This window comes from Xenopus tropicalis, chromosome 2 (assembly GCF_000004195.4).
Source record: "Xenopus tropicalis strain Nigerian chromosome 2, UCB_Xtro_10.0, whole genome shotgun sequence".
Classification (NCBI taxonomy): domain Eukaryota; kingdom Metazoa; phylum Chordata; class Amphibia; order Anura; family Pipidae; genus Xenopus; species Xenopus tropicalis.
Window position 1 is genome coordinate 14,594,522 of NC_030678.2, and position 13,224 is coordinate 14,607,745.

The 13,224-nt window shown below is 45.3% G+C and overlaps 1 protein-coding gene across 1 annotated transcript; it reads right to left on the reverse strand.

Moving 5' to 3' along the window:
* Positions 1-9,558: 9,558 nt before the first annotated feature.
* On the reverse strand, positions 9,559-12,744 carry LOC116408583 (trifunctional purine biosynthetic protein adenosine-3-like). Its single transcript, XM_031896182.1, has 5 exons — positions 12,738-12,744; positions 12,409-12,539; positions 12,192-12,333; positions 11,149-11,252; positions 9,559-9,934 (listed from the first exon to the last, which is right to left on the reverse strand). Exons 1-5 carry the CDS (start codon positions 12,742-12,744, stop codon positions 9,746-9,748), a joined length of 573 nt encoding a protein of 190 aa, XP_031752042.1. The 3' UTR covers positions 9,559-9,745.
* Between the last annotated feature and the right edge of the window lie 480 nt (positions 12,745-13,224).

Genomic DNA, 13,224 nt, shown 5'->3' on the forward strand with positions numbered 1-13,224 from the left:
ATAAAGGCACAAGGCTGCAGGCTGAGTTATACAGGGAACTCTGAGTATCACTCATGTATTATAAGGGATAATGTACCCCCTACTGTAAATGATAAGGATATTAGCAGTCACTGAGGGGTTCTGTGACCATATAAAGGCACAAGGCTGCAGGCTGAGTTATACAGGGACCTCTGAGTATCACTCATGTATTATAAGGGATAATGTACCCCCTACTGTAAATGATAAGGATATTATAAGTCACTGAGGGGTCTGTGACCATATAAAGGCACAAGGCTGCAAAAGAGGGCCCCATTGCTCCGTATGAGAGCAGAATATCAGTGCGCCTTGGGCCTGGGTTTAAGGCATAAAATATTTTCTTATGAGTCCATTTCAGTTGTGGAAAGGCACAAAACCACATAATATTATAGTGATCAGGCCCGGACTGATTGGGCTGGGGGGGAGCTGCTTGGGCTTCTGTGCACTTGAAATGCCGGGGCTGATACTGAATCCCAGTCCGGGCCTGATTATGATACACACCACAATTTTTCAGTCATTACACATGTGCCGATCTCCAGATCCAACAGCTTTTGGCTCCAATGAACTTACATTTATGAGCCTCATAGTGCTGGACCCATGGCAGCTATACTGTGTGTCTTGGAATAATGACTGCACCTTCACCTTAGTGACTGTGAGCTGCAATATTATCATAGACGGAGGGTGATATTTGTTTGGGGGGGCTAAAGAGGGGCCGTACACAGACTGACCTACAGCTAATGTGACACTTAGTGGATTTGCTGCTGGTGTAAAAAAGTAACCTCCCACTACATATTGCGGTTCCCACTGACGCCCAGGGATACTGCGCAGTAGTGCGGGTGGGAGTGGTATTTTTTTTTTACCCTAAATGCTTAGGGTGTAAAAGTATTTATACAGGCACTTCTGTGAGGGGTTCTCCATACATTTGTGTTTGGGATCAGTTAGCTTAAAGGGGTAGTTGACCTTTAAATTAACTTTTTATATGATGTAGACATTGATATTCTGGCACTATAACACTGGCACTGATTACAGCAGAATGAAGCTTGCAGGAACAGGAGAAGATTTCCAGGACAGTACAGGATTGGGGAGGCTTAGCCTCTAGCCTTATTGAAAATCTGCCTATGAATATTATTATTCTCTTCTTGCTTTGATTCGCCCCTAGGTTATACTGTATATATATATATCAAAATAAAACAGCCAGCACCAAGGGTCTTTGTATTTCAAAAAATCTCTTGAGTATTATAATTGCATGTACAACCGACGTTTCGGTCCCTTTTGGGACCTTTTTTTGGGACCTTGAAAAAGGTCCCAAAAGGGACCGAAACGTCGGTTGTACATGCAATTATAATACTCAAGAGATTTTTTGAAATACAAAGACCCTTGGTGCTGGCTGTTTTATTTTGATATTTATATGATATCCCGTGCACAGGGGCAGCTGTGTGGTGTGGTGCTGTCGTGTGGACTGTTTTATATATATATATATATTGAAAGTCCCATAGGGCGGGGGCTGTATGGGTTCCAACCTCACAAAATGATCAGACCTTAATGTTAACACAAATGGCCATATGTACAATACCCCACAGAGTAATGCAGCCCCCCCAGACCCCCTCTGGCATGTAAAAGGTAAGTGCGGTAGGGGCCAAGGGGAGGGGGGGGGCCCAGCCACATGTAAATTTTGCTCCCATAAAGAGCACAGGAAACAGGATGCACAGAAAACTCCAGCCTGTCCTCTCCCCAGTGCTCCGTATGTGAGTGAAATAAACGTGCATGTGCACGATGGGGGGGGGGGGGGGGTACAGGGGGAGCAGAGAAGGGGTCACTGTAGTGAAATCCAGTGGTGATCAGGCACCATTAGGTACAGAGATACAGCTGATGTCATCAGTGACAAGTGGGGTTTATATAATATCATTTGTGTCATATGAGTTACTGAATCTAATGTGTGATATAGTGAATAATGTACCCCCAATTATAAAATATAAGGATAATATAAGTCACCAAGTAGTTCTATAACCCATGACCCAAAAAGTTTGAGGCCAAAGCACCAAATATAACTCATGACATTACTAAGCTCCGTTTATAATGATATAATTTACAGAATATTCATGGATTTGATGTATTACAATAATTAATGTTCCCACTGTTGGTGTTTCATTACTGGTAAAAAATACTCGGCTCACTGGTTTGTACTTTTATGGGGTCTTGGAACTTCTTGGTGACTTACAATATCCTTATGTTTTACAATAGGGGTGCATTACTCAGAGGGCGTGGCCTAGGATGGATATGAAGAACTGGATGACCAACAAGTTGGGTAATGAATTGAAAGTAAATATATCCACCACCCAACAGGGTTGCCATCATTTTTCTTTAAAATACTGACCTTTGGGTTTGGGTGACAGGTGATGATGTTATTTGGGGGCAGGCAATGATGTCACAGGGCAGGGAAACGGGAGTGTGAGGCGGGGAAATGGGTGTGTGGGGCAGGGAAATGGGAGTGTGGGGCGGCGAAATGGGAGTATGGGGCAGGGAATGGGTGTGTGGGGCGGGGAAATGGGAGTGTGGGGCGGGGAAATGGGTGTATGGGGCGGGGAAATGGGAGTGTGGGGCGGGGAAATGGGTGTGTGGGGCTGGGAAATGGGTGTGTGGGGCGGGGAAATGGGTGTGTGGGGCAGGGAAATGGGTGTATGGGGCAGGGAAATGGGTGTGTGGGGCAGGGAAATGGGAGTGTGGGGCAGGGAAATGGGTGTGTGGGGCAGGGAAATGGGAGTGTGGGGCAGGGAAATGGGAGTATGGGGCAAGGAAATGGGAGTATGGGGCAGGGAAATGGGAGTGTTGGGCAGGGAAATGGGCAGGTGGGGCAGGGAAATGGGCAGGTGGGGTGGGGAAATGGGTGGAGCAGGGAAATGGGCAGGTGGGGTGGGGACATGGGTGGGGCAGACGCTGTCTCTATTTAAAAGGTGCTGATTGGCCACAGAGAGAGTCAGGGAAGGGAGGGATCTATAGGTAGAATTGCCAGCCTTACAGACTTACCAGCAGGTATATTGCCAGTAAATGTGTAATACTGGCACTGGGCTTAACTTGCGATTTGCCAGCTAGGCCGGACTAATACCTGCTGGGGGGCAACCCTACCCCCGCAGAATTTTTGCCACACTGACACTCAGTCCTATGATCAATTGTCTGAACATGAAACGCATAAGGCAATTATGGTTCTCCAATAAAACTACTTTTAATGAAGAATTCAGCCTGAATATTTGCTCAGTGAGTGCCGGCTCTTCCAAAAAAAGGACGATATCCGCTCCCCTTGCTGAAGGCTCAGGGCGGTGCTCCTCTTCCTCTCTCTGAGTTTTTTGACGTAAAAAAATTCGTAGGAGTAAAATAACTTACCCTCCCAGAAGCCCCATGTGTCATTAAGGGGATATACATTGAGCTAATGACCCCTCTGACCCCCGGACACCTCACAGCCATGGGCTCACCCCCCCATGTATAAATTCCCCCAACATTAGCCATCAATAGACTTTCCCCCCTGACATTTACAGTAGAAGTGAGAAGCTGAACATCCTTGTCTGGAATGTCCCCCGTCAGGGCCCAGCTGTTCCCTGCTTACACAGCCATTCCCTTCCCTTGTGTACAAACAATCCAGCATCTCAGGTTTCCTGCCCGGGGCCTGTGGGTTCCTCACATCTCGGTACAATAAACAGTATGTATCTGTGGGGCTTATGAATGATATAAAAGGAGTTGTTCACCTTTAAAATGAACTTTTACTATGATGTAGACAATGATATTCTAAGACAATTTGCAATCGGTCTTCACTCTTTATTATTTGTGGGTTTTTCTGTTATTTAGCCTTTTGTTCAGCAGCTCTCCAGTTTGGAATTTCAGCAACTATCTGGTTGCTAGGGTTATATTTACCTTAGCAACCAGGCAGTGGTTTGTGACTGGAATATGAGTAGGAGGGACCTGAATAGAAGAATAAGGAATCAAAATAACAATAGTAATAGAAATGGAAGCTCACAGAGTAATAGTTCTTTAGCTGCCGGGGTCAGTGACCCCCATTTGAAAGCGGGAAAGATGCAGAAGAGGAAGGTAAATAATTCAAAAACCATAAAAATACACAATAAGGACCAATTGCATAGTTGCTAGGAACAGGGCATTCTGTAACATATTAAAAGTTCACTTAAAGGTGACCCACCCTTTTAAGGTCTGAACCAGCATAAAGGAACCTATGGCAGGAGAATGCAGATGTGTTTAGAGCAGCAGTACGGCCCATAGGTACCCAACATACACACGCGGGTACCCAACATACACACGCGGGTACCCAACATACACACGCGGGTACCCAACATACACACGCGGGTACCCAACATACACACGTGGGTACCCAACATACACACGCGGGTACCCAACATACACACGCGGGTACCCAACATACACACGCGGGTACCCAACATACACACGCGGGTACCCAACATACACACGCGGGTACCCAACATACACACGCGGGTACCCAACATACACACACGGGTACCCAACACACACACGCGGGTACCCAACATAAACACGGGTACCCAACATACACACGCGGGTACCCAACATACACACGCGGGTACCCAACATACACACACGGGTACCCAACATACACACGCGGGTACCCAACATACACATGCGGGTACCCAACATACACACACGGGTACCCAACATACACACGCGGGTATCCAACATAAACACGGGTACCCAACATACACACGCGGGTACCCAACATACACACGCGGGTACCCAACATACACACGCGGGTACCCAACATACACACGTGGGTACCCAACATACACACGCGGGTACCCAACATACACACGCGGGTACCCAACATACACACGCGGGTACCCAACATACACACGCGGGTACCCAACATACACACGCGGGTACCCAACATACACACGCGGGTACCCAACATACACACACGGGTACCCAACACACACACGCGGGTACCCAACATAAACACGGGTACCCAACATACACACGCGGGTACCCAACATACACACGCGGGTACCCAACATACACACACGGGTACCCAACATACACACGCGGGTACCCAACATACACATGCGGGTACCCAACATACACACACGGGTACCCAACATACACACGCGGGTATCCAACATAAACACGGGTACCCAACATACACACGCGGGTACCCAACATACACACGCGGGTACCCAACATACACACGCGGGTACCCAACATACTCACACGGGTACCCAACATACACACTGGTACCCAACATACACACACGGGTACCCAACATACACACACTGGTACCCAACATACACACACTGGTACCCAACATACACACTGGTACCCAACATACACACACGGGTACCCAACATACACACTGGTACCCAACATACACACACGGGTACCCAACATACACACACTGGTACCCAACATACACACTGGTACCCAACATACACACTGGTACCCAACATACACACACGGGTACCCAACATACACACACTGGTACCCAACATACACACTGGTACCCAACATACACACTGGTACCCAACATACACACACGGGTACCCAACATACACACGCGGGTACCCAACGTACACATCTATTATAAGGGATAATGTACCCCCTACTGTAAATGATAAGGATATTAGCAGTCACTGAGGGGTTCTGTGCCCATATAAAGGCACAAGGCTGCAGGCTGAGTTATACAGGGAACTCTGAGTATCACTCATGTATTATAAGGGATAATGTACCCCCTACTGTAAATGATAAGGATATTAGAAGTCACTGAGGGGTTCTGTGCCCATATAAAGGCACAAGGCTGCAGGCTGAGTTATACAGGGAACTCTGAGTATCACTCATGTATTATAAGGGATAATGTAACATATTAAAAGTTCACTTAAAGGTGACCCACCCTTTTAAGGTCTGAACCAGCATAAAGGAACCTATGGCAGGAGAATGCAGATGTGTTTAGAGCAGCAGTACGGCCCATAGGTACCCAACATACACACGCGGGTACCCAACATACACACGCGGGTACCCAACATACACACGCGGGTACCCAACATACACACGCGGGTACCCAACATACACACGCGGGTACCCAACATACACACGCGGGTACCCAACATACACACACGGGTACCCAACATACACACGCGGGTACCCAACATAAACACGGGTACCCAACATACACACGCGGGTACCCAACATACACACGCGGGTACCCAACATACACACACGGGTACCCAACACACACACGCGGGGTACCCAACATAACACGGGTACCCAACATACACACGCGGGTACCCAACATACACACGCGGGTACCCAACATACACACACGGGTACCCAACATACACACGCGGGTACCCAACATACACACACGGGTACCCAACATACACACGCGGGTATCCAACATAAACACGGGTACCCAACATACACACGCGGGTACCCAACATACACACGCGGGTACCCAACATACACACGCGGGTACCCAACATACTCACACGGGTACCCAACATACACACTGGTACCCAACATACACACACGGGTACCCAACATACACACACTGGTACCCAACATACACACACTGGTACCCAACATACACACTGGTACCCAACATACACACACGGGTACCCAACATACACACTGGTACCCACATACACACACGGGTACCCAACATACACACACTGGTACCCAACATACACACTGGTACCCAACATACACACTGGTACCCAACATACACACACGGGTACCCAACATACACACACTGGTACCCAACATACACACTGGTACCCAACATACACACACGGGTACCCAACATACACACACTGGTACCCAACATACACACACGGGTACCCAACATACACACACTGGTACCCAACATACACACTGGTACCCAACATACACACTGGTACCCAACATACACACACGGGTACCAACATACACACTGGTACCCAACATACACACACGGGTACCCAACATACACACACTGGTACCCAACATACACACTGGTACCCAACATACACACTGGTACCCAACATACACACTGGTACCCAACATACACACTGGTACCCAACATACACACTGGTACCCAACATACACACTGGTACCCAACATACACACACTGGTACCCAACATACACACTGGTACCCAACATACACACACGGGTACCCAACATACACACACTGGTACCCAACATACACACTGGTACCCAACATACACACTGGTACCCAACATACACACACGGGTACCCAACATACACACGCGGGTACCCAACGTACACATCTATTATAAGGGATAATGTACCCCCTACTGTAAATGATAAGGATATTAGCAGTCACTGAGGGGTTCTGTGCCCATATAAAGGCACAAGGCTGCAGGCTGAGTTATACAGGGAACTCTGAGTATCACTCATGTATTATAAGGGATAATGTACCCCCTACTGTAAATGATAAGGATATTAGCAGTCACTGAGGGGTTCTGTGCCCATATAAAGGCACAAGGCTGCAGGCTGAGTTATACAGGGAACTCTGAGTATCACTCATGTATTATAAGGGATAATGTACCCCCTACTGTAAATGATAAGGATATTAGCAGTCACTGAGGGGTTCTGTGACCATATAAAGGCACAAGGCTGCAGGCTGAGTTATACAGGGAACTCTGAGTATCACTCATGTATTATAAGGGATAATGTACCCCCTACTGTAAATAATAAGGATATTAGGAGTCACTGAGGGGTTCTGTGCCCATATAAAGGCACAAGGCTGCAGGCTGAGTTATACAGGGAACTCTGAGTATCACTCATGTATTATAAGGGATAATGTACCCCCTACTGTAAATGATAAGGATATTAGCAGTCACTGAGGGGTTCTGTGCCCATATAAAGGCACAAGGCTGCAGGCTGAGTTATACAGGGAACTCTGAGTATCACTCATGTATTATAAGGGATAATGTACCCCCTACTGTAAATGATAAGGATATTAGCAGTCACTGAGGGGTTCTGTGCCCATATAAAGGCACAAGGCTGCAGGCTGAGTTATACAGGGAACTCTGAGTATCACTCATGTATTATAAGGGATAATGTACCCCCTACTGTAAATGATAAGGATATCAGAAGTCACTGAGGGGTTCTAGGATCCTATAAAGGCTGAGTTATACCGGTCCAGGAACTCTGAGTATGACTAGTTAGTATAATGTTTTAAAAATTAGGCAAATACATTTTTGTTGCCAAAATGACCCTACTCACTAAATGTTACCTATTGGTTAAAGCAGCGCCTGATTGGTCATCAGGGTGCCCCAAGGCCGCCCCCATTCACGCTCACCCCCCGCCTGTGCGCATTTGCATGTTCATTTAAACTTACATAGGAAGCAGTGGGGAGAGGGCCCCATTGCTCCGTATGAGAGCAGAATATCAGTGCGCCTTGGGCAGCATGCCTTTGTAGCCGCGCCACAAATCCGGGCCTGGGTTTAAGGCATAAAATATTTTCTTATGAGTCCATTTCAGTTGTGGAAAGGCACAAAACCACATAATATTATAGTGATCAGGCCCGGACTGATTGGGCTGGGGGGGAGCTGCTTGGGCTTCTGTGCACTTGAAATGCCAGTTCACTCTGTTTGTCTGGAGGCTCCCAGTCGTCCCTATTCACTTATACACTTATGTAGTGGTGAACTATAATCTTAAGCTTAACTTTATAACAAGCCAAACGCTCACCAAATTAGACTACGGGTCCGGGTGCTTATGCCCCGAGCCTCTCGCTCTGTAGGTATTCAGTCTTCATATTAGTGCAATTAATATACTACATACAGTTGTGAATGGTTAGATATACACTCACCGCTTCCTCTCAGTGGCCCGGGTGCAATGCCCCAGACCCGCAGCAAGGGAAAACACCACCTCAAATCAGGTGTAGAAACAGCACCGGCACGCACTCAACGGACTCCAGGACAGCGGGTGTAAAACTTCAATAAGGCTTTATTCAAGGATCCAGACCTGACGCGTTTCGTGTGTTGCCACGCGTATTCATAGGTACAAAGTCAGTAGTGAACTGATACAAGTTTAAAAAGCATGTGGAGATGACATCACTCCTGATGTCACTTCCTATTTTACTCCTATTTACTTCCTATATTACATTTTAATAAAGTTTCTTTGTATTATAAAAACAATAAGAACCAATGAATAAAGCAATGAATTACACAAATCGCATTTCTTCTGTCCACCTTAGTGTTATCTTTAGATTACATTATTTATACTCTACAGGAGAAAGAAAGAAAGAAAGAAAGAAAGAAAGAAAGAAAGAAAGAAAGAAAGAAAGAAAGAAAGAAAGAAAGAAAGAAAGAAAGAAAGAAAGAAAGAAAGAAAAAAGAGAAAAAAAAGGGAAAGTAAAATGAGAAAAAAGAAAGAAAAGAAAAGGTACCTGGAAAGGTACCACTCTTTCCTTCTCCTAACAACGTCTTCGACTACTTCATGTTCAGAAAGGTTTACTTACCCTTTAAGCACAGACACGCAAAACTTTTGTGAATGAATATACTTAAGCCACAAGGTTATGTTCAAAGGCCTTTTATATATAAATACACATGTGCTACTGACAAGATAAATATAATTCTAAGCAGAGAGATGAATTTCATATTTCCCAACATTTCTATTGGTTGATGCAGAGACGACGTGATATAACCGCCAACCTTTACACTAAGCCCAAGATGGGGGAAATAAAACTGTTGCTCTGCACTTTCATTCTCGGCTCATCCAGCGCAGTGTATTGTCCTCTGCTAGCTGCACGATTCCACTGGCCACTAGAACGACGGCCTTAGCCACTGCCCGAGACTTGGCCTCTTCCATTCGTTCACTCAGGGACACGTCAGTATTGTCCTCCCCCATAAAGGTCTCTTGCAGAATCACTGGCCCAGGAATGGTTCCGGCCTGCACAAAACAACATGAGAAACTCAAACGGCCCCTGATTAATGGAACGCCATTACTGTAACAGCTACTTGCAATAAAGCTCTATCACAGGCTTCAGGGTGGGAAACTGTATTTGAAAAACTGAATTTTTAAAAAAAAATGTATATCTGGCATGGTACTTGGGGTTTTCCAAGTAAGGGGTCTTTCTGTAATTAGGATCTCCATTCCTTAAGGGCTCTGGCACACGGGGGAGATTAGTCGCCCGCGATTAACTCCCTGTTCGCGGGCGACTAATCTCCCCGAGTTGCCTACCCCCCGAACATGTAAGTCGCCGGCAGGATGGCAGACGCGGCGGCGCGATTTCGCGCAAATCGCCGAAAAATCTGCCATCCCGCCGGCGACTTACATGTTCGCCGGTGGGATGGCAGGGGTAGGCAACTCGGGGAGATTAGTCGCCCGCGAACAGGGAGTTTTATCGCGGGCGACTAATCTCCCCCGTGTGCCAGAGCCCTAAGTCTACTAAATAATCATATAAACATTAATTAAACCCAGTAATCTTGTTCTGCCCCCAATAAGGGGTAATTATATCTTAGTTGGGATCAAGTACAGGTACTGTTTTATTATTACAGAGAAAAGGGAATCATTTAACCATTAAATAAACCCAATAGGGCTGTTCTGCCCCCAATAAGGGGTAATTGTATCTTAGTTGGGATCAAGTACAGGTACTGTTTTATTATTACAGAGAAAAGGGAATCATTTAACCATTAAATAAACCCAATAGGACTGTTCTGCCCCAATAAGGGGTAATTATATCTTAGTTGGGATCCAGTACAAGGTACTGTTTTACTATTACATAGAAAAAGGAAATCATTTTTAAAAATTAGAATTATTTGCTTATAATGACATCTATGGGAGATGCCCTTCCTGTAATTTGGAGCCTCCTGGATAACGTGTTTCTGGATAAGGGATCCCATACCTGTATACATTTATACATGTTCTATGAAAGGGTTATATGAATGTAATAATGACACACTACAGTTCATTATTATATAGGAATAGATTTGGCTATTTACTATAATGGTTGCCATGACATGCAGATTTTACCCCAAAAATGCACATTTGAACATTTCCTCATGACAGGCAGTTGCCATTTAAACCTATTGCAGACAGTCATAGCGGTGATTGGGACAGTTCGGAACAACTAATTGGGGAATTGTGTTTAGCGCGGAACTTACAAGCGTGAAACAGACAGTGCAGCCGTAGACCCTCAATCCTTCTTGGAGAGGTTCTTTCATCTTCAGTGATGTGGAAAGATATGGGCACAGATTCATTATTTTGCCTAAAGAAGAGGGGAATAAAGTTGTTATTGTTAGAAAAATCTGCAATTATTTATAATGAATGTTAAAATACAATTATTGCTCAAGTGATGCTTGTAATGGCAGCTGTACATGGTATTAAAATGTAGGCTTGGCCATATAGGCAGGCAATAGGCAGACAACATGCAGCAGGATTCTCAAGGACTGCAGCCATTACGCCTGCTTGTCTGATAATGTGATAGTGTGGAACTTGGCCAGATATGATTGTCCTGTAAACAGCAAAGAAATGGGAAACGGATCCATAGTGTTGCAACTGTTGGGGATCGTGGGAGAAAGCATCCATTCAACCTTCAGCTCAACCACAGAGACTGCTGGGATGGAGCCATGCAGAAGCAATGGGTGGGGGAACATCTCTGTTTACACATTTCAGCACAATATTCTGCAGAAATATGTAAAAATATAATTTCTTGGTACTCCCCGATATATACATGAACGGATAACTGGATTCTAAGTCTTGAGCAATGATCTCAGGCACACTGTATTTACAGTATAATAACTGTAGTTATTTTATGTCTATGAATTCCTTCTATAGGACAAAGCCTGTCTGATAATAAATACAATAACTTTCATAATAATTCACACATCCAGTTATGTACTTTAACACCTGCCTCAATGAGAATCCTGGTACCACTGTGACTGATCATTCCTTCTTACACCTGTCAGTTTCAGCCAACCCCTAACTGAATAAGTCCAATGGAACCATTGCGATTGGATGTCTGTGACTGTACTGCCCTCAAGGGTTCAAATGCCGGGGAATTCCCTACCAGTCATCTGAACTGAAGAAGCCACTGGGATGAGGGGTGAAACGTTTTCAAGAAAGGACCAGCTGTTTTAGACTTAAATTATATTTAAGATATTGGCAAAAGATGTTTCAGGTTTGATCTAATACATTTGTTTCTTACCTTTCCAATTACTGAGAAAGTGATCGGACAGATTTCTGCCAAAGCCAGCCAAGCAGATGAGGTCAATGGAAAACTCCTCCAACACTTTGCAGATGGTGCTCTCCAGTTCAGACTGGCACCTACACAGGGTCGGGTCTATCACCTGAGGCAACAGGAAGAGCATAAGGCGCGCCATGTTACAGGGTATCTGAATCTGCCCATACAGCAGCAAACATACCCGCGTTGGGATGCCAGCTCCCGCAGCTCTCCTTACTTCCCCCATGGCTGCCTTGTTACATACGGCAAGGGACAATCTTGCACAGCTCCCAGGCTGCCTTGTGCCATCTATAAGGAGATTTAGTTTGGTACCTGAAAGTGAAGAAGACAAGCGGTTACTGAAGACGTATAGTTATGATAGGGGTGAGTCTGATGGTCAGGTTTGTGAAGTATAATTAGCTCCACTGGTAAATGCTTACTCAATACATAGAGAGTTTTTATAAAGCCACATCAGGAAACAGAAACCTGCCCATTCCCTGGGACTGTGAGAAAAAATTTAATCAGCTTTACCTTTCATTCTGTCTTAAAGAAGAAGGAATGGTAAAAACTAAGTAAGCTTTTTTAGAAAGGTCTATAAATACAGCCATAAGTACTCACAGAAACGCTGCACTGAGTCCTCTATCAAAAGAAACACAGGATTTCTTGTCTCCTTTTTTGTAAACATGTTCTTAGGGTATCTGAATTCCTCTCTCAGAAAAATCCTTCTTTCCCGGGGGCCACAGCCTGCACAGCTCTCTCCCTTCTCCTGCCCCCTCCCATAAGAATTCACTCCCCCTTTTATCAGAATGTATGATTTATGCTACCAATGGCTAGAACTGCAGCAGGACGCTATGGAGACCAAACTAAAATGGCAGCTGCTATCTTAAACAATTGGATGGAGCTTCTAGGGCTGTTTACTCAGGTATGGTAATGCTTTCTGCAGAATAAATATAGCATTCTATCTTGCACTAATGTGGCTAATTTATCTTTCCTTCTCCTTCAACAACCAGACAAATAT